We start from the raw sequence: 20,899 nt of genomic DNA, 5'->3' as shown, positions 1-20,899 counted from the left end.
CCAGGGAAACTTTCCGGGGCTCGGGGCTGGAGGGGCGGGGGGTGGGCGGCAAGGGGCGGGGGGGGGCCCGCCGAGCCCGGCATCCCGCGACGCCTGCCCGCAGCCCGCCGAGCCCCCCGCCAGCCGCCGAGGGAGGGAAAGGTGGGTGGGGGGTGGAAAAGATCTAAGAAGGGAAAAAAAAAAATTATAATTAATTTTTACGGGTTTTGTTTTTTTTTTTTTCGTTTTTAGAAGAGGGATTTGAGAAGGGGGAGCGAAATTAAAGGGAAAAGTTTAAAAGTTGAAAGGGAAAAAAAAAAAAAAAGGAAAACTTTACAAAGAGAAATTTAAAGAGGGAGCAAATTTTTTTTTTTTTAAGATTAAAAAAAAAATTGAGGGAGGAAAAAAAAAAAAAAAAAGCCAAATCAACCAACACAACATAATTGCGAAGGGCTTGATCCGGGCGGCGGAGAACAATACTCGCCGGGAAAGTTGCTGCGCGGCTCGGGCGGGAGCGGCGGGAGGAAAATGCCGCAGCTGGGCAGCGGCGGCGGGGACGACCTGGGGGCCACGGACGAGATGTTGGCCTTCAAGGACGAGGGCGAGCAGGAAGAGAAGATCCCCGAGAACGCCTTCACCGAACGCGACCTGGCCGACCTGAAATCCTCGCTGGTGAACGAGTCTGAGGGCAGCGGCAGCCCCGCCGCCGCCGCCGCCGACCCTGAGGTGAGCCGGGCGGCCCCGGCCCCCGCCCCGGCCCGCGCCCCCCGCCCCGCCAGCCCCCACTCTGCCTCTCTCTCTCCTCCTCCCCATACAGGCCATCAGGCGTGTGCAGGATCCGCAGAGGGTTTATCAGGAGAAGCTCCCGGACCACATGGATGATGGTTAGTGGCAGCTCGCCCCCGTGTCTCTGTGGCTTCCCCCGGCCAAGCCCTCACCATCCCCGGGGTGGGTGAGCCCCCTGAGCCCACTGCCTGGCTGTGCGGGAGGCCGGCCTGGCCGCCACAGCCCCCCTGGGGGAAGCTGTTCCTGTCAGCAACCAGGCTGCCCAGTGCCCCCCTCTGTGGCATCCTGCATCCCCCAGCACCCTCTCTGAGGAGTGTCAGGCAAAAAGACTCCCTAAATGTGCTGTCACCTCTTTGGGGGCCTCTGACAGGCAGAGAAATCACCTGTCCTAAGGCAAATCTTGATGGGGAACTTGACTTTTGGCAGGTATGAAGCATCAGGACCCAGGGATGTATAAAGGATCTGCGTATTCTGGCTACCCTTTCCTCATGCTCTCAGACCCGTACCTGCCAAATGGATCTATGTCACCTCTGGTGAGTTCATCCTCTCCTTACGGAGAAGTTTTGTGGCCTCTCTCACTGCTGAAGTATGTTGCTGGTATTGTGCAGGTACCTACGTGTGCCTATTATTTTTTTTACGTGACAAAAATGCAGCTGGTTTCTAAAACGTTTAGGCAATGTTCAGTCCAAGCTGAAGGGAGGAGTGAGAAAAGGGAGAGATGCTCGGCAGCAGTCGCCTGCGTTGCTCTGAATTTGCTGTAGGAGCTTCTTTTCCAATCTCCCCTCCTCCAGATTTCCCTGTACTCCTCCAACAGTCAAGACCTAATATCTAATTTAAGAATGTCCCTCTCTTCTGCTGGGTCTGGGGCTGTGGAGGCAAGCAGCTTCTGGTGTTTGTTTTCAGGGATATGTCTCTCAGCTTCACTTTGGTTTGATGTTACCCCCTTGTAAAATGGACAGGTTTTGGGCAGCCGTCGGTCAGGGCTCTGTTGTGGGTGATAGCCCAGAAAGTGGATCTTCTTCTAAAACAGCAATGAGGCTTTTTTAAGAAAAGTCTTAGTGGTGTTGGAGGACAATTCCCGTCTTCTCCATTTAAAGTTTTTCCCCCTTGGGTCAAATCAGCTTTAGTAGTTTTGTATATTCTAATGTTCATAAGTTTTGCTGTCTGAAGAATTCAACTAAAGGCTTCTCTATAAAAGAAATCTTTTCCCATCACCATCTCTGTCAGAATTTAGGAAAATAATGTCGTGACATTGTAGCAGACAGTCATTGCTCCTGTTGTTCCTGGGGACCCAGCATTGCTGCATTCATTCAGACATTATTCTGCTTTTCTAGTCAGTGAATGAAAGTAGAACATCATTTAGTTTATCTCAGGTTTTAGGTTTTCACCTTTAAAGGGGTGAAGTTTGACAGAACATGTAACACTGTCCTTTCCTTAATTCTAGTCATTTGGAGGGGTAGGAGGTTAAAGTGACACTATGAAAAATTGATGAATTGTAGGGTATGAAACTCAGGTTTAAGTGTGATGAAATATTGCTAATGGGAATTACTGCTGTGTCCTCCTGTCCGATCAAAGGTAGCAGGAGACAGGTCCCCCCCTGAGCCTCCCTGTACCCCAGCTTAGCCCTTTGGTGGGGCTGATTTCCGTGGCTGTTAGAACTGCTGAAGTCAGTTCACAGATACTCGGCATCTATCCCAGAATTTTGAAGTCTTCCTTCAGTTTAGAGAAAGATGTGTTTGCAAGGAAGGACCAATATAAGTTGTTGTAAGCCCAATAAGTATTTCTTCTGCTGTTTCCCACTTTATGTCTTCCTCTAGGTACCAGGTATTTCTATCACTCACCCGACAATATTAAACTTCTATCTTCCTGTTATATTCTAAATATTATATATTATTTTTTGTGTATTTAAACACATTTAGTTTGCTCCCTTGCGTGGAATCTGAGTAAATTCAGAGTTATATTAGCCCAGAAACTATTTGCTGTAGTACAATATCTATTTTAACCTTAGATCTTCACTAGATGGGCCACAAAATGCTATAGCCTGTTTATTAGCAATTAAACTGAAAACTAAATGATGTTTTGTGAATTGCCTTTCCCCTTGATAATGTAATAAAGCCCCGTGTGGTTACTGTTGGAGTAAATAGGCTGCAGGACTCGGAGGGGAGAAAACTGAGTAGCAGGGAAGGAAAGATCCCATCCCTCGAGAGCCACAGAAATCCTCAGCTGCCTCAGCCAGCTTTACTTGGGCCTGTTCAGATCCTGTGGTGGTTCATGTTGCGTGACTTAAGAATCTGATTTGAGGTTTTCAGCTGAAAAATCTGTTGCCTGACAGGCACGGGAAGATTTCTTCCTCAGATAAAGGCTGGTCTTTTGTTTTTCCTACTTGGTACAATAGCTGTTTCGATACATCTTTCTGGGCAGTTCTGTCTCTTGTTTCTATTGACTGTGCAGAGGTTATCACAGTAAATTGTGCATTGCTCTCCTATGGATTTATTGCTACTGTGTATATTATATAAAGTGTGGGTTATAATCTGGTGGCTGCTTCCAATAATTGAGGGGGTCAGATCTGTGACCGAAGATTGCAGATACTTAACCATCCATAAAAGTGTGTTAATTAACACTTCAGCACAAGTGGAGTCAGGGAGGAGGGTTGTGTGAGTGAATGGGATTATGTATCACAGACATGCGTGCTCTTGGTAATGGAGATTGTGTTTTGATTAATGGGGCTTCCCAGAAACACTTGTTTGCAGCTAGGATTCATTTCAGAATCTTCTAAAAGTCAAAAGGTTTTTTAAAATTTTCCTAGGAGGGCTTTGGCAAGCTGTCAGGCCTTTACACTGAGCTGTTTGAAAATGACAGTATGGCTCCCCAAAAGATGAAGGCCAGCTGGCTGCGGGCTGAACCCCCACCCTGCCACATACTGTAAAACCACTTCTTTATTTTTCCTTCCAAACCCCATCAGGGTTGTGTGAGTGGTGTGGAGCTGTCCCGGGGTGCCTGCCCGGGTGGGTGTGTCACTACCGGCGTTTACGGGCACACTAATTTCCTTTTTTTTTTTTTTCTTTTTTTCTCAGCAGCATCCCTTTTTGCTCTGTTTCCCTCAAGGTGGTTGTAGCCCGCCAACTGTTACACCACTCACCCCAGCATCCTGCCCGCATCTCCCCAGCCAGAATTGTCTCTTTTTACCAAAACACACCCACTTGGGTTATTTACATGCTCTGATGTCGCTTCGGAGTGATGCGCTGAACGTGTCTGGGTACCTGACATCAGCAGCAGCACCAAACCCAGCTGATGGCCCCAGCCACCAACAGGATGTGGGACATACCCTCTGCCCCCCCTCAGTGGGCAGGTCCCAGGCATTGAGGTTGGTGTGCCACCTTTGCTGCAAGTGGCAAACACCAATTTAGGGTAATTCAGCTGGAGTGAATCTGGTTTGAGCACACGCAAGGAGCCTGGACTGGCAGGAGAGAAAGAGAGGGCTGAGAGTTGCCAGGGAGTGCAGAGGAAGGTGCTCCAGGAGCTGGGGACAAGGCAGTGGGCTGAGCCAAGAGGTCCCGTGGTTTGGGAACATGCTGTGAGTGCAGACTGAGTGTGCATCTGAAATCTTGGAAGTTTGCAAGGCACCAGGAGAACTGTTTCTCACCCAGCTCCTGAGTGTCACACGTGGGGTGGTTCACAACTGCTTTGACTCTCCTGACTCTGGCGAAGTCCACCTTTTCCCAGAGTGGAATTGTTGGATTTGCCAGTTAAAAATCTGCAAGAAAACTTCCAAAGAATATTAACAAGTTGAGGAACTGTTTTTCTAAATGAAATATAAAATCATAAAACTATATCCTTTTTTAAATTGAACAAATGACTTTAAATCAAATTAAGGTACATCCTTAGTAAGAACATCAGCCTTTTAGGTGGTTACAAACATTAGAGGTCAGACATGGTCAAACATGTTAACACTTTGATCAGATTAAAATATTTTTCTTGCTACAGTTGTCTAATTGAGTTTAGACCTGAGGGGGTTTTCTGAACATTGTTATATCTTGTACCATGTGGTAGTTTAATGGTAGAAGGAGCACTTATAAGTTCCTTTAAGTTGCTTTTGTAAATAGGTTTGTAAAATAGGGGAATGAGTCGTGTTGCCCTGTATGTAGAGCACAAGCTCTCCCCCTCCAGTCAGTGGGAGAGCTCCCAGGGGAGCTCCTCTCACCTTCTGTTGTGCACTTCTGCTGAGTGTAATTGAGCGTGTGAGGTGTGTGAAGGCAGAATTGAAATATTTTATATATAAAGTTGAGGTGCTGGACTTTGTGTCTGTGTGAGAAACAGAGGTCCGAGAGCCTTTATTTCCTTGGAAAACAGATACTCCCTGATTTTCTGGATTATAAAGTTGCCTAACCAGGGCTCGTGCAGAAGCTGAAAGGTGGTGTTGCCTCCCCAAGCTCTGCACATCTGAAGTCCTGAAGTCAGATGGCAGGCTGAGGAGAGAACACTGATACTCAGAGCCTGATGCCTTGGCTGGCCGGGCTCCTCCAGCCTGGTTCCCAATCAGAGGGTTTGAAACATCCCCTTGGGCAGGATGAGATGAAAGTGCAGTTACTGCTGGCCTGGGGCCACAGGTCCCATATGTCTGACATGAGGTCAAAAAGCATGGAGCTGGAAGTCTCTGCCCTTGGCTGGGCAGAAGCTGAGGCAGCAGCAGCTGAGCTCTGGGCCACAGCTCCTTCTGAAAGCCCCTTCTGAGGCTGCTCCATCCCTTTGCAGGAGGAGGCTGTTGCCCCTGCAGCAGTTGGTGGAAGGAAATCTGCAGCTCAGCTGCTTCTATGGACAAATCTCTCTGTCCTAGGTTGCACTGTCAGGGCAACAGTTTAGTATTGCTTATCCCTGCCATGGGTTCTCCCTGGAGTCACAGTCTGATGGGTGTTTTGGCACTGTGCTAGGGCTGCCACATCCTTCTCCAGATGTGCGGGGAGGGAGGGCAGCTGGGACCCAGCAGTAGCTCCATAGCTTCCCGGTGATGCCAGCTGCTGTGGGAGAGCAACATCACCACCAGCATCCCAGCCAGGTTCCCTCACCGGGATGGTTCTTTGTCCCCATAAATTGCTATATTCTTGGCAGAAAGTGTTAGGAGTGCAGTGGCTGCTGATGGATGTCCTGGCAAACAGACAGATGAGTAATTTGTTCCCTCCTGACCAGGGCAAATCCACTTCTTCCAGCTCTTCTGCTTAGCTTGAAATAAGTGAAAATTATTTTTTTTCTTTTTTATTAAAGCATAATCTTGGATAGGTGGATGTACCAAGACACAGGGCTTCCGAGGTCATTTATTGCATGTCTGATTCAGCCTTCGTTCCCCCCAAGGAAAATTCTTGTGTTAATTTCTGAGTTCATATCACACCCTCAATTTTGAAGCAGAACTTCCCTTTGAAATAAATTAGAGAGTTCTGCTTAAGAAGCAGTGACATGATACAGCACTGCCTGTGTGTGGTCTAATATAACCTTATTTTTTAAATTGTTTGGAATGAAAAAAAGAGAGAGAAAAAAATGTCACAGGGAAACAAAGGCAAGTTTTATGTAAATCCCTGCATGTGATTCAGAGGGTTCAGCCATTTCTGTTCTCCCCCTGGGATTCCTCTGCAGGGTCAGTGGGGAGTTGCTACGAGATTACGGATGGTGAAGGCACCGTTCCTGCAAGCTTCCAACTGTTGCTGTTGGTGGAATGTTATTAGCTCAACCGGTTGAGAATTTGGAGAGAAAAGCAAAAAAAGCCTCACATCAACCCAAGCTCCCCGAGCTCATCCATGTTAATGATTAATATGTTTGAAATTTTCACTGTGAAGAACAAAGTGATTTGGGGGTTAGTGGCACACGATGTGTCCGAGATGAAAGAACATTGCTCAGTGTGGTATCCAAAGCTTTAACTGAGAGCAGAGGAGGGTAACCAGGAGCTCTGCATCCTGCTTGTGCCACTGATAGGACACGTGTCACATCACAGCTTTCCTGCATTCATGCTAGAGGTCCCATTCAATCCCTGGTTTTGGGTGGAAACTCTGACAAATCCGTAGGGTCGAGTGAGCTGGCGTTTGCAGTTCCGAGGTTCCTGCACCAGTAACCACACCGTGTGTTCCTGTGACTAAACAGACCCTGCTGAGTGCCTAGGGATGACTGTTGACCTGCTCTCAGAGATGATCTGTGAAGGGCCAGGTCCTAATGAGCTAAATCTCTCTCTACCCTCTCTATCTCATCTATGATCTGCAAGTGAAGCAGGTCTTCACACTGGTGGTGTGAGCTGCACACCTAGGATTGCAGTCTGGGCTGGACTGTGTGTGTCTGCATGTACATGACATGATGGTTGTTGGTAGAGCACAGTAAAGTGCTGAGAAATGCCAGCAGTTCTGAGGAAACATCCACAGCTTGCCATTAATTTCACACCTGCAGTTCTTTCTCTGCCCTGTGGTCGCGAGGGATGCAGGAAGACCAAATTTAGTCTTTGTTTTGTACAGAGGCCCCTTGCTAATTCAGTATAGAGATGGTGAAGGAAGGACCCATGCATCTGTGAGCATTGTGTGCTTGTGAGGGGGCTGGGCTGGTCACAAATTCCTCAAGAAATCCTCAAGGATGGTTTCTCCTGTCTATTGCCTTGATTTGAAGAGGGACCTCTTGGAGAGACCATTGCCACTGCGGGAACTTCTCTCCATCCCACCCCTCTGAGGCTTTGGGCTGTCCACAGCCACCATGTAATGCCCCTCCCTTTGTTTGCTGCTCATTTCCTTGGTTTCTCATGGCTTTTGGTACCAGGAGATGGTTTATGTCAGCAGCTCTCCCTGCCTGATGTATATATGCTCCTACCTCATCTGTCATTTACCAATGATAGGTGGAGAATTCTGTAATTTCTCCACAGAAATAGGAGAGCAGGTACAGTCTGCTTCCTGAACTCTTTCCAGAGCCACTACAGCAGGGAAAACCTCTCGACCTGACCAAACCCAAGGTTGATGCCAAGCTGGGATGTGTGTCCCCCCTACAGGTTCTTCCATGTGCTCTTCTCCCAAATCTCTTTTTAAAAATAGGATATAACTTGATACTTGCTTAATAGCCTCTGTGCCTGGAGGATGAAACAAAGGTTCAGGTGACTCAGTGGGTTGGTAGCAGGGTGCAGAGCTGTTCCTTTCCTAGTTTCCAGTTTTAATCCAGCTGAATCAGTGAGGCCCAGACGCCTGCTCTGTCTGCTGGGTTGTCCACTGGTCTGTCCAGGAGGGCTCGGCTCCTTCCAGCCCCAGGCAGGGCAAGGGTTTCAGGGCTTGAATGATGAGATATCCAGGGAACCTGCAAGGTCTCTACCAAACCCTCTGTGAGTGTCAGCTTCAGTTTTCGTTCTCACTGTGGGACTTGCCAGTTCAGCAGATGCTGCTGGCTCCCAAACCCCACTGGCTTTGTATCTTAAAGGAAGTGATTGCAACATCACATGCCTCAGAGTCTTGATTATGGAAGGGTCTTTGTCACCTCCGAGTGATCTTGGACAAAGAGCTCTCACCTTCACCTCTTTACGGAGCAGCTGCTCTGTCCTGTGGACATTTCCATGATTTTTGCCTCTGAGCCTTTACAATTTATGACCATTCCCAAAGTTCCACCAACGCTGCCTCTGAGAGGTGGGTTCACAGACATTTGGTCAAGATAGAGGATGAGGCAGGTTAGCAAAACGTGGCAGATCTGGTGGTATCCATCCAGAGCATCCCACTGGCTGGAGATGCTGGGCAAAAGGTCACCAAAGTGGCTTTAAGTGACTTGTCTCCCATCTGCCACTAAACACAGCTCAGCTGCAATGAAAAGAATCTGGTTCATTGTATTTTATGGGGTCCCAAAATTAGTATTTTGTTAAAGAAAACAATAAACTCAACAATGCTGTGGTAAGTTTTTGAAACCAAAGTAAAGCTGGATACTAGAATTGAGTGCTCTTTTCCCCTCTGGTTATAACAACTTTACATTTGATTAAATGATAGGCAAAAATAAAATGTCTCAACAGTATCTCCTTTGTTCCATTGAGAATCTGGAACTATAATGTACAAAGTATATGTCTGCCATGAAGAGCTATGCAGTAATCAGGGGCTGACCAAAAAAAAAAAAAAAAAAAACCAAAAACAACTTTTTTTGTTTTGGTTTGGGTTTTTTTTAAGTGATTCAAGTTGTATGCTATATGTTGACTTTGTTTTCTGCTGCGGTTTGCTCTGAGGAATAGCACAGCCGGGCATAAACAGAGGTTCTCCTCTGATGGGACTTACACAAAAGCAAAATGTGAGAGCCCAAGATCATAAAGTATGCTTGACTCAGCACGAGGGGAATGCAATTATAAACACACTTGTGGAAGACGTGCTGGGGAGAGACTCTTCCTGAGCAAAACGCTCGGAAAGGATCAGAAATGTGGAATTTTTATTCTATCACCAAGGAGATGGCACTGAGGAGATTGCTTTCATGTTTAGGAAATAAACCCTTGTAAGATCTACCACATGAAATTGTCTTGTTCTTAGCATGAGAGGCTGATGGGTTGGTTCTCAGTAATTCTCATGGAATTACTGGTGTGGCAGTAGAGATAGTGAGGAGGAGTCCTCTTCTTTTACATCCTCTGCATGACTTTGCCCTCAGAGGAGGAAGATCCATTCTAGTGGTGGAGACGATGCTCAAGCCCTGACACCAGCACACCCGAGGTCAACACTTGCCTTTGAGCTTTGGCTTCCTGCTATAACTGACTGAGTGTGGCACTGCCAGCTTTGAAATCTGACCATCCAAAGGGACAAGTCAGAAATCCAGGTGACGTTTTGTGGGATCACATTGAGCTGTGCTGCGTATTCCTTTGGGACAGCCAGTGCTGTCACTTAGAATAAATGAAAATATGCATATGAGCCCTAAATCCAAACCAGAAGCAATAATATAAGAAATAAATTATTTAAAAAAAAAAAAAAAAAAAAAAAAGAAAACAAACCCACTCACATCTTTTTGTTTAACTTTCTCTGATACAAAGCAATTTCTCCAGGACTGTGCACCATATGAAACACATTATAAATGCTCTTGTAAAATCCACATCATTATACCACATGAAAGGCTGGGTCCTAAAAATAGCCATTCGGAGAGGATGCAGGCTAGTAGCAATTTCGGTGATCATGAAATAGTTGTGTTGACATCTCTATGCATGCACACCCACAGAAAGCTTTGACTTTTGAATATTCTTAGCAACATTTGTGCTTTATGGAATTTTCCACATTCTGGTCCCATGAATATTTTCTTATCGTGGGGTGTTCCTTTCTGATCCTATCCCTGTGTTTCTAACCCTGATTTTATTGAGAAAATGAGGAAATTATGTTTTGGGGGTTTTTAAATTTTACATGGAACTATTTCCTTGCTATCAGTTTGACAGCAGTTGACAGTATCAGTCGTATTTCCCTGTCTCCTATCAGTGGAAGTATGCCTTTTTTTCCTTTAACAGACACACAACATCCCAGATTTTTCTGGAGGGATAACTGTCAAAATGTAGACCTAGAGCATTAGAAGATAACACAAGGAGCTGCCACATCTACCCACCCTTTGTATCTGCTGTACTATTCCAAAGCAAGTAAATGAAATCTGCAGTAATTATACAGTAATGTATCCACAACAAAAATTTTTTTCTTCCTGGTCCCAGCGATCAGAACTTGGCTTTTGTTTTGAACTATGAAAGGATGCAGCCTCCTGGCTTTGGTGCATTTATCCCTGGCTGGGATAAACTGCCATAGCTCTGGGATAGACAACACAATCCTGCCAATTGGTATCACTCGAGATCTTTTTGAAGAGCTCATCAGATTTGATTTTATTACAGTTGTGTTTTGGTTTTAGCTCGGGGTTTTTTGTTGTTTGAAAATCGTTACTATAAGGCCACCACTCTGCAAAATGTTTGAATCTTCAGTGCTGATCTCTTGTTTGAGTTTTTCTAAGTAGAGCTGGGGATGAGGAGACCTACACCCTCCAACACAAGGATGTCTGGAGGTTGTGGCTTAAGCTTGTCCAGGGTTTTAAAGTGTGTGGCCTTCCTACAGCCAGCTGGATACAGTCCATTTCCTCAAAATAAATTTGTTTTTGGAATTGGCAGAAAATTTTTGGAGGCAGCGAATGAAGTAATAGGGTGTTGAAGAAAATGACATTGCATCTTAAATAGCTGCCACGAAAATCATTAAGTCTGGAGCTTTATTCAAATCAGATGGAGCTGTGGTTGTACTGGGGCAGGACACAAAATTCTTCAAGCAGTTCAACCCAGAGTGATTCACTTGAGGCTTAGGAGTCGTTCTCCACGTTGCTTTAAGTTAAGAGCAGCTCTTGTCCCTTGTCCAGCTCTGGGGTCCTTTTCTCAGAATGATCAGTTCTCAGAGTGATCAGTTGAATTCTTTCAGGCTCTTAGCAGCTTGGATGAATCAAATGCTGTAGAATGATATCACAGAAATGTGTTTGCTGTTGTTATTTTAGCTTCCTAAAGGAGCTGGACAGTGGGACATGGCAACACCCTGAGAAGACAAGAATTTTATCTAAACCTTATAGAATGAATGCATTAACTTCTAAATACAGTCAACAATAGTTTAATGATATATTTCCAACTAAGTGCTAAGAAATGAGGGCTCCTGTTGGTGTATGTGTGCTGTGTATTGCAACAGATACTGATGTTTAGAAAAAGCCAAAAAGTTTTTCAACACTCCTGGTTTGAAGTTAATGTAATACCTAAGCTCTTTTGTGTTTTCCATCATTATTTTGATGGCTGACACCAGGGTTATATTTGGTAATATTAATTTTTTACTATTCTGGTGAGCTCTGCAGTCCCTGCTAGGAGCAGAATTTGGGTAAAATCACCAAATTTTTGTTGGCAGGGACTTCTGACAGCACTTGAACACAGGAGTTGTTGTAGAGAAAATTTACTTTAAAGATCAGGAGGGCAGAAAATTACCTGATATGTCAGTGCCAGTTTCTTGGCTATTGGCATTTTCTGGAGACAGTATATAGCTACATGCTTTTATTTAAACTTCACAAAATAAAATATTTTGAAGTTACAATATACTACTTGTACTGATCTGGTACGTGGATCTGCATCTACTGCATATTGGGAGATGAGGCAGGCTGCAGTGAATCCCTGAAAGATCAGCTCCTGTACCCCAAAGCATCACTCTTTATCCAGATTTTTTCTTTAAAAAGCCAGGGCTGTGGTGTCTGGCTGCTGGGTTGTGCTGTGGGTGAGAGCTGCCTCTCTCCTGCTTGGGTTTTGTACGGAGCCGAACCATCCCCTTACCCGAGAGCACCAGGTGCTGTGTCAGACACATGCAAACAGCCAAATCAACAGACATTAGTAACACCAGTTGTTTATGTGTTAACACAGGATGTTCTCAAAAATCAGGTAAGAAGTGAGGCATGTTACCAAGTTTTATAGCAGAGGAACCGGATAGTCTTGTAACTGACGAGCAGAGTTGCGGCAGAGGAAGCGCCGTTTTATCCCAACTTCTGCTCCCAGTCCCCCAGGAGCCTGTTTTTCTGTGACTCAGTTTCCCCTAGGAGGGTTTGAAGCTTTTATCATTTCATGTTTGGAGAGCACTGCAGAGAAGGCCACCTCGATACTGAAAAAAAATCCCATAAAAACCAGCATAGGCTGCTGCAAGAGGGGATGTTTCAGAAATTATCAGAGAGGGATTGGCCAAAAAAAGTAAGCTGAGCTGATTGTTAAACCGTTTAATTCAAGATACTAAACAAATTGCAATTTCATAATCTTTCAGCAAGTTGCAGGTGGCCCTGAAACCACAACTCCTCCAAGGCGGTTGGCATCTTTGCCTGCTTTTCAAAGCAAATCCCTTTTTCAGCCGAAATGGCAGTTTCAGAGAGTGGCACTAGTTGGATGGGAATGATGAGTGGCTGGCCCAACGTGTTGTCTCAAGTCTCTGCTATTAAACCGAGGACAAAATGTCATTTCTTATTTACCCACTTACACTAAGCTGAGGAGAACAACCTCCAGGATTGCGTGGCATAGTTTTTGGACACATCTACCAAACCCCTGGATGCATAATTCAAATTCCATGTCATAAAGAATGAGTCTATTTATCTTGGAACCTTTTTTACTTAAACAGTAATCTCTAGGAAATAATTTGTTAACAGTAGTTAGCTGCCAGTTTGTCAGTTAATGGCTTGAGGCAAAGTCAGAAGGGAGTGAAATCTTTTCCAGGGAGATGCTGCTGTCGCATGTGGTGCAGAAAGGTTTATAACAAAAAGTATTAGAGGAGGCAGTCAGATGAGTTCAGTCCAACTTTTGGAAACATGAGGAAAGGAGGCATGATGGGGTAGGCACCCGTTCTGCTAGCATACCTATCCATTTGTAAAATATTAAAGCCATCAATCGTGGCTGTGTCAATTTCTAAGCCTAAATTTCCCTTACTGGAGGCTCCAGGTTTGAGTGCACAGAGGCCAAAACCACACGATTGTGGCAGCTGAGGTTCTGCCTTGCATCCCAGACACCTCTGCATCCCAGACACCTATCTCCCCATCCCTGCATCCCAGACATCTCCACATCCTGGTTAGGAGAGCTGGGGGGCAGCTCCCCCAGTTCAGCCAGGTGCTGCAGGGTGTCTGCCAGGGCAGCAGAGTCCTCCAGCTCTCAGACGTTACCATTTCTCTCTAATAAATGTCTAGCAGTGAGTTTCAGTGAGGTAATGAGAGTTACCTGATTTCTCTTTAATCTGAGCAGCATGGCTATGGCGTGATAACCTCAACTCACTGTTTATGTCATGCAGGGTGCTGCAGGGAGAAAAGTGGCAAAGATGGGTGAAAATTCACTGGAAAAAAAAAAAAAAAAAAGGAGCTGAGAAAAGTCTTCCTAGTCTACACCAAATCCCTCCCTTCTTGCAGCAGGAGCGGGTGAGAAATAACTGCCCCGAGTAGAAACTCTCCCATGAAGCCACATAATCCAGCTGAAGTAAATACCACTTCCCTGCAGCATTATCTCCCACTCTGTGCTGTCTGCCCACAGAGGATGGTAGGGTGCAGGAACTGGCAGGGATTAATGGCAGCCTGGTTCATAAAAACTCTGCTGCCAGAAGGACGTGGGACCCAGACAGAAGTAAAGAGGGGCTGGTTTCTCTCTGCAGATGCCCCAAGTGCTATTTGTCTGAGAGCAGATTTTCCCACAGATCTTTGGCCTTCATATTATTTGAAGAACCCCCTCTGCAGCTGCAATCCTTCCCTCCCCCGAGGGAAAAACAGGGTGGTAACTTTGTGAACTGAATGGTGTGGAGGTTTAGGAGTACAGCCATGGGAGGGGAAGATTTGGCTCATTAGCGTGGAACATTGTGTTGCCAGGAACAGAGTTTTGGGGCAGAACTAATAACATGGAAGCAGATGCAGTCAGCTTTTATTAAACTGGTTTGTGGATGACTTTAAATAGGCAACTGTTTTATCTGGGGCTTTCCTTGCAAAAGGCAGAATGGCAGACCCCAGCAGCAGAGCCTGGATTAGATACTGGATGACAAGTAGATAGAAGCCAACCAAATCTCTGGATGCAAGGAAAAAAATTTGTCCCAAATGTATTTAAAAACCCAATACTTTGTTGTTGTGTTCTTCTCTTTAAACTCCTACAGTCCACACATCTCACTTGGAGCAAGGAACAGCTGTAGAGTCGTGGAGTTATTAGTATGTAGGATCCAACATTATATCATTTCCTCGTTATCATGGTGGATCATCTCCTCTACTCCTGGATCTCACTCAGTTCCCCCAATAGCTGGATGTACAATTAACTGCTTGACAGTGTGTTGTAGGTAGGGATGGATAGCTTCATCTCCAAGCCAAGTTTTGAAGCACTTCTCCTTGAACCACCCTTTCTGTATCACTAATTAACTCTGTAGCTCTTATCTGCATCGGTGATGGTCGGGTGCCATTTCCTGACACATGGCATTCCATGGCCACCAGTAAGGATGGGCTGAGCTCTCTCTGTAATTGCCTTACCCCAGTACCCATGTTGGAATGACCACAAGGCAAAGGACATATTGTCCTTCTCAGAACTGAGCAAAGCCATTGATACCTCAAGAAGTCCCCACAAAGACCATCCATCCTTTTGCCAGACCCAGTGGTGACTGTTGCTGTGTTGTCCCTTACAGTGTCCTTCACCACCTCCATACAGCCTGGACTAACCATCCAGATTTCATGCAAATCTCTGTAGAGGTGCCTGTTGGTTTTCTGACTTCTCCATAGATGTTCTGTAGCTCCAGCCACCATCCAGAAATCCTCTCTCTGCCCTGTGCATCCGAGAGCAGCCTGACACTGGCTCTTCACTGATGTGCTCCTCGCAGCCTTGTCATCCTAGGCTGGCTGAATAAGGCATGAAGAAGTCCATCTGAATGCTGTACTCCAATCCTGCCTTTGTTGTGCAATACTTTTTTCTTGGGCAGTTTCTAATCTAGAGATTTTTCTGGGATCTGTGCATGGGATGTAGGGAAGTCTCCTCATCACCTCGGGTTCTGTCTTTCAGTACCAAGTGTTTAAGACATAATTCTAGGCGTCCAGGGCCTTGCTTTCTCTTTGTGTCTCCTTTGCTGTTGCTTTCATTTACTGACATGTTTGAACTTCAAAGTCTATTCTTTCTCCTTCCTAATTTTTATGGAAAAAAATGGTCTGAACCCCATTTGCATTTCCTCCCTGAGGATACTGGCAATCCTTAATCCTATATTTAAAGAATCTCAGTTTCCCAGCAGCCTTTTATTCTGGACTACTCTTCCACTCTGTTTTATCCTTGAAAATTCTCTCCTGGGATTCAGAATTGCTCTTCCACGGTGCCCCTGACCACTATCACTTTCTGTTAGGAGCTATTTGCACAGACTTTGATCCCTTCTGAGTCCTCTTCCCTCCCCATCCACTCCTTTCCAGGTAATTTGTAAAGATTTTGTGCTCCTGGCAGTAGGTTCATGTTTGCCCTTGGTGGTTGCAGCACATCAGCATTGGGGCCATGCGCTCTGCAACCTCCGGGGACTTGCTGGGATAACTATTTTTAGTGCCTAGAGATAGCAGGATGAAAGCAAATGGAATTTAATAACTGGGTGCTCGTTTATTCAGGGTGATTGTCATTTCACACCCAGGGGTCCATATTCCAGTTGAGGACAAGGCTCCCAGCAACCTGCTCGAGAGGAATCACCATCCTTCCCCAGCTATGGCACAGGATGGCATCAGGGGGATCCTGCCTGTCTGTCCCTTGTCCCTCTCCCTGCCTGTCCCTTGCCCCTCTCCTTGCCTGTCCCTTATCCTTCCCTCTGCTGCCTTCAGGGCCCGTGGCAATTCCCTGGGTGGGAGCTGTGGGAAGGAGGTGGGGGTGCTGGCTGGCTGTCTTTGCGGATCCAGGGATTTAGATCAACGCAAACCCAGTATTCTCTCCTCCAAGTCATTTCTCAGCTATGTACTGGGGTAATTAGCATGTGCATAAACATTTGTAATCTTGTGATCATGGCTTGCAGATTAGCTCTTTTGCCAGCTTTGCGATTTCTTTGCCAGTTTTAGTTTTAATTGCAAATCCATTACTGCCAGCTCCCTTGCATATTGTAGCAATAGGCAAATTAAAACACTTGGACACAGTTGGGCGGGTTTCAGTTAAGAAATTAATTGTTACTGGCCAACCAGTGCTTTTAATGTGAGGGTGGCATTTGAGCTTGTTTTTGAGGGCATAATCTCCGAGACTTTCTTTTTTCCCTCTCCTCCCCCCTCCCCAGACTGCGTTGCCCTGTCGAGCAGCTCCACAGATGGCATGAAGCAAATGCTCTCCTCTTTGATCTCCTAGTCAAGAAATTTGGAAGTCGTTCTGAATTTATGAGAATCCTGTCTGAAATAAATCTGTCTGTGCGCGGGGCCACACTAAGTCAACCCAGAGCTGCAGGCAGGGCTCACCTGAGCCTCCCGGGGAAGCACATCCCACAGGAGCATCGTGTGATGCTGCAGCGATAAAGAGAAACTTTATGCATATTGTTGAACATGAAAAAGTCTAGACAATCTACAATTTGCCAGTCGGGGTAATTGGCTAAAGGCTTAATCCACCCTGATAATCCAGTAATGGTATTGTTGGCAGGGACACTGATGTAAATACCACTCAGCAGAGCTGGCAGCCGCTGTCTCCTGCGACTGCTGCTGTTCCCCATTCCCTTTCCACAGTCTTCAGGGCTGACAGGGAATTTTCAGAGTTCTGCAAACTCTTTTGTCTTTGGTATTTTTTCAAAAGTTGCCCCTGCTCAGTGGATATTTTTCTCTCTCTTTATTTCATAGGTAACATATTTCATCAGATCATAATTTCACAAAAGTGTTCATCAAGAATATATGTTTTTTTTCCACAATGTACTGTTTTTCCCTTATGGATTTTTCACATAGTTCTTTCCAGCCCCTCATGCTACTGGTCACAGAGCCTCCCATTGCACTCCCAATACAAACAGGCATTTGGTTTTCCACAGGACCTGAGCCAATGCTGTAAGCCACATGCCACCTTGTGTGTCACCTCCAGACCTGGTGGCATTCACTGAGGCCTTGGTGGCATCATTCTGCATGACCCCAAGCCCTCACACGCTGGGGGCTGCCAACACTGGTGAGAAGTTTAGAGGTCAATGAGCTGAACAGGGTTTTAAAAATAAGCTTCACTAAGCCTTTTTGCAGGGGTAGTTTTAATGCATGGCCATTTTACCCCGTCAGGACAAAGGAGAGTGAACTGGGGCATAGGGGCTGTAGCAGCAACAAATGATGGAAGGATGGATAGACAAGCCCACTTTATTCTCTGTACTTTATTCCCTGTACCTCATTTTCTCCATTTTTCCTAGGTAGAAGGGGTTTATGTTAAACTGATGGGCTCTGCTCCTCTGAGCCTGTACAGCACCAAGCACAACTGAGCCCTGCCAGGTACTGGAGTCTCCAGACTGAATGTAAATCAAGTCATATTTGCTCCCTGCAAAGCCTTTTACTTCTTTCTGATTGCTGCCTTGCATGTTTAGTCCAGGGACTAAGTAAGAGCAAGTCAGTTTCTTTCTTTCAGTGCATCACCACCAACCATTCCCTGAGTATTGTCTGTACAACTCCCCTACCTTCAGTGAGGCTGCAGATGGGAATTTCTTGGTGCTTAGCAACAACTGCCCTGGTGACCAAAGCAGAAATACCCTGGGAATGACTTTTCTCCAGCAGACCTGGAGCTGCCAACAAAGTATTCAAAAACCATATATAATACATAAAAATAATAATATCTATAAAACTTCTTTTGGTCACTGAAACCATCTGAGCTGGCTGTGAATCCTTGCCACCATTTTTAAAGCAGCCTGCAAAGGGTTTTTTTTTAACTTTTTGCTTTCTGTTTGTCTTAGGGTTTTTTTATTTGTTTTTGGAGGGTTTTTTTCTCAGAAAACAATAGAAGAAGCCCAGTTCTGCTGCAAACAAAACCTGAGCGTGCTCTGAGTTACATGCAGAATATCAAAGAGTGCTTGTTCAGTACACATTACCACCCTTCCGCTCCACAGCAAACACCTCGGCACGGCCAAGAGACTTGGGGAAAACGATCTGTAGTGTATTGGGCCAAATGTCACCCTTGTAAATTAGCCCGTAGCTCTGTCTCCTTGATGTTGTGGCTAAAAAATCCAACTTTAATTGTTTGTGATCTCTATCGGAGCAGACATGGGGTTTGAGTTCAGCTGGTACAGAGTCAGGAGGAATAAACACGAACCTACAGTAAGATCAAAGCAGCAGCGAGGTGCGCATGTGCTAATAATAATAGCTTATGAAAGCTCATATTTTCCTTCAACAACATCCTGTCATTTGTGTATTACCTCTTTGAAAAGTGTAAAAAAAAAAATAAAGAAATTTCAGTGTAATTTGCTGCAGCAAAAAAAAAAAAATGAGATAAGGCAGATAGTTGATTGCAGCAGCTCGTGTGTGGTTTGCTGCGAGGATTGTACATGCATCTCCAGTGCATGTGTGCATGAGAGTGCAGAGGCTGAGCTGGCTGTGAACTGAAGTACCATCTTTATCTGATTTTTATATACAGTCTGTGACAGTGTGATGCAGAAAGGAGGATGAGGTAAACAGTCGCAGAGTCGGTAACCCGCAATCCACACCTGGTGCACCCTCGATAAAATGTCTGTAACAGTTTGTATAGAGTGAGTTAATGTGAGGCTGAGGATTCTAACGGCTCTGGAGATGTGCCCATGCAGGGGCAGATCGTGGAGTTTTGGGGATGATGTTTCTTGTCGGGGTGGAATCACCTGGGGCATTAAATTGGGATTTGTTGGTTGTTGTGTAGGGATGAGTGGTTGGGTGGCCCTAGCCTGGGGGACATGTGGTGATAACTGGGTGACACACTCATTGCCCTTGATGTGATGTGACCCTGCTCAGGAAGCCTTTGGGTCAGCCCTGGAAGGGGGCACAGGCTGACCATTTCCCCATCCTCGTTATTTCAGACTTCACTATCAGCTTTTTTAATCACATTCTTAAACCCTCCAGCAAGGTTTTGGCCCCTGCCCAAGATGCTTCCGTGGCTGTGGGGGATCAGAACCTGAGAAGCAGCAAGATGGAGCTGTAAGGGTGATGCCTGGTTGCCAGGAGGAGACCAGCCTGTGTTTTTTAATTAAATCTCCACATTTCACGTTGTGGGTTGTTGACCCTGGGTCATGCCTGTAGTTCTCTCTGCAGGCAGGAAAGGGTTTGGGGTTTTGGTGAAGTGGAGGAAGGCTGGTGATAAAAGGTGACAGTGGCCCACTGAGTACTGAAGGTGTCCTGGCTGAGGACAGGAGAAAGGTTGATTTTAAAAACGAAAACCAGAAGGGAAAGAGGACACAGGAGGAGCAGGTTACAGGCACAGTTGCAAACTGTTCTGCTCTTTCTGCAGCGGGGTGCTGTGTCTTTGGGTCACCGAGCTCCCTGGGCAAGATGTGAAGGACTGGCCACAGGGGTGACAACAGCAAGGGCCAGTTGACTGCTCTGGGAAGGTGTTTTCTCAGGGTTGCTAAAGGCTGAGGCCTTGAGAGCATCTTCAACCCAACATTCTGAGAGCAGAGCTGAAGCACAGCAAACAGCGGACTCGTTAAGAAAGTGGAGCGAAATAATAATGATCGTCTGTTTGAATGCAGCTGAAAGGCGATACTTTCAAAGATAGTGATAGTCGCTCAAAAAGCCCAAGTATAGAGGGGAATATACTTGATCACAGCTTCCAAGTTTTGATGGTAGCGTTTGTAAGTAGGTCAGCAAACGGTAATATTTAAATTAACTCCTCTTTTGGCAACTAGATGGGAATGTAGGTCTGGAAATGGGTAGATGTAGATTCTCTTCCCAGCTCTGCCACTCTGACAAGTCACTTCATCTCCTTGTGCCTGAGGGAAGAATACACCTTTGGGCTCTGCCCAGTAATCATCAGCCAAATAGTTCCCCACCTATCTGAAGGGTTTTAGAATATGTGATTGAAAAGTGCAAAGTGTTATTAACATTGAATTAATGTCTGCCATTACAATATGTAATGGAGTATTTCTGCACACACCCCATTTCCTCCTGCTCGAGTGTTTTGTCAGACAGGTCCAAGTGTTTACCAGTGTTATAGCTGGCCTAAAAAGAGCCAGAGAGCTGGAGCTAGCTGGTGGCTAGTGATGGATGGGACATTTTGGGAGCTGGCAGCAGAGCAGAGCCAGCAGGGTTTTCAGCAGCAGGGTCAAGGTATCTGGGCTGCTCCATCATGGCCTCCCTGGAGCTGCAGGGCACATCTTGTGTGGAACGTGCTCGTCTGTAGCACCAGACCAAGGTGCCTTCTCCACAGGGTCCATGGTGGGGTGCAGATGTGTCACACTTTCTGTCAGGGGCAGAGAGGACCAGGGGGGGGATGTGCTCCCAGAGCACCTCCCTTCACTTCTTTTTTGGGAGCTGAGAGCCCTCCCACTGCCTGCACATCACCCACGCTTCCGACAGAGAAGAAAGCTGGGGAGGGACTTTTTATAAGGGCCTGTAGCAAGAGGACAAGGGCCAACAGTTTTAAACTGGAAGAGGGGAAACTGAAGTTGGACATTAGGAAGAAATTCTTCACCATGGGGGTGCTGAGCCCCTGGCCCAGGCAGCCCAGAGAAGCTGTGGCTGCCTCATCCGTGGCAGTGTTGAAGGTTGGATGGGGCTT

At 46.0% G+C, this 20,899-nt stretch overlaps 1 protein-coding gene across 4 annotated transcripts in view; it reads left to right on the top strand.

The window, feature by feature from the left end:
- The first annotated feature begins 381 nt into the window (after positions 1-381).
- Positions 382-20,899, top strand: part of TCF7 (transcription factor 7) — a 64,221-nt gene continuing 43,703 nt past the window's right edge. For 2 of the 4 annotated variants that reach the window (XM_030458873.1, XM_030458874.1), the window contains exons 1-3: positions 385-705; positions 797-863; positions 1,192-1,298. In XM_030458873.1, the coding sequence (XP_030314733.1) occupies positions 508-705; positions 797-863; positions 1,192-1,298 (372 nt within the window). In that variant the 5' untranslated portion in view covers positions 385-507. Of the gene's footprint in view, positions 706-796; positions 864-1,191; positions 1,299-20,899 lie in introns of all 4 variants that reach the window. The other 2 variants (XM_030458872.1, XM_030458871.1) reach the window with 2 other exon arrangements.

The sequence above is a fragment of the Calypte anna genome, chromosome 13 (genome assembly GCF_003957555.1).
Source record: "Calypte anna isolate BGI_N300 chromosome 13, bCalAnn1_v1.p, whole genome shotgun sequence".
Classification (NCBI taxonomy): domain Eukaryota; kingdom Metazoa; phylum Chordata; class Aves; order Apodiformes; family Trochilidae; genus Calypte; species Calypte anna.
The sequence above is the reverse complement of the archived record's forward strand: the minus strand, read 5'-3'. Positions and strand labels throughout refer to the sequence as shown.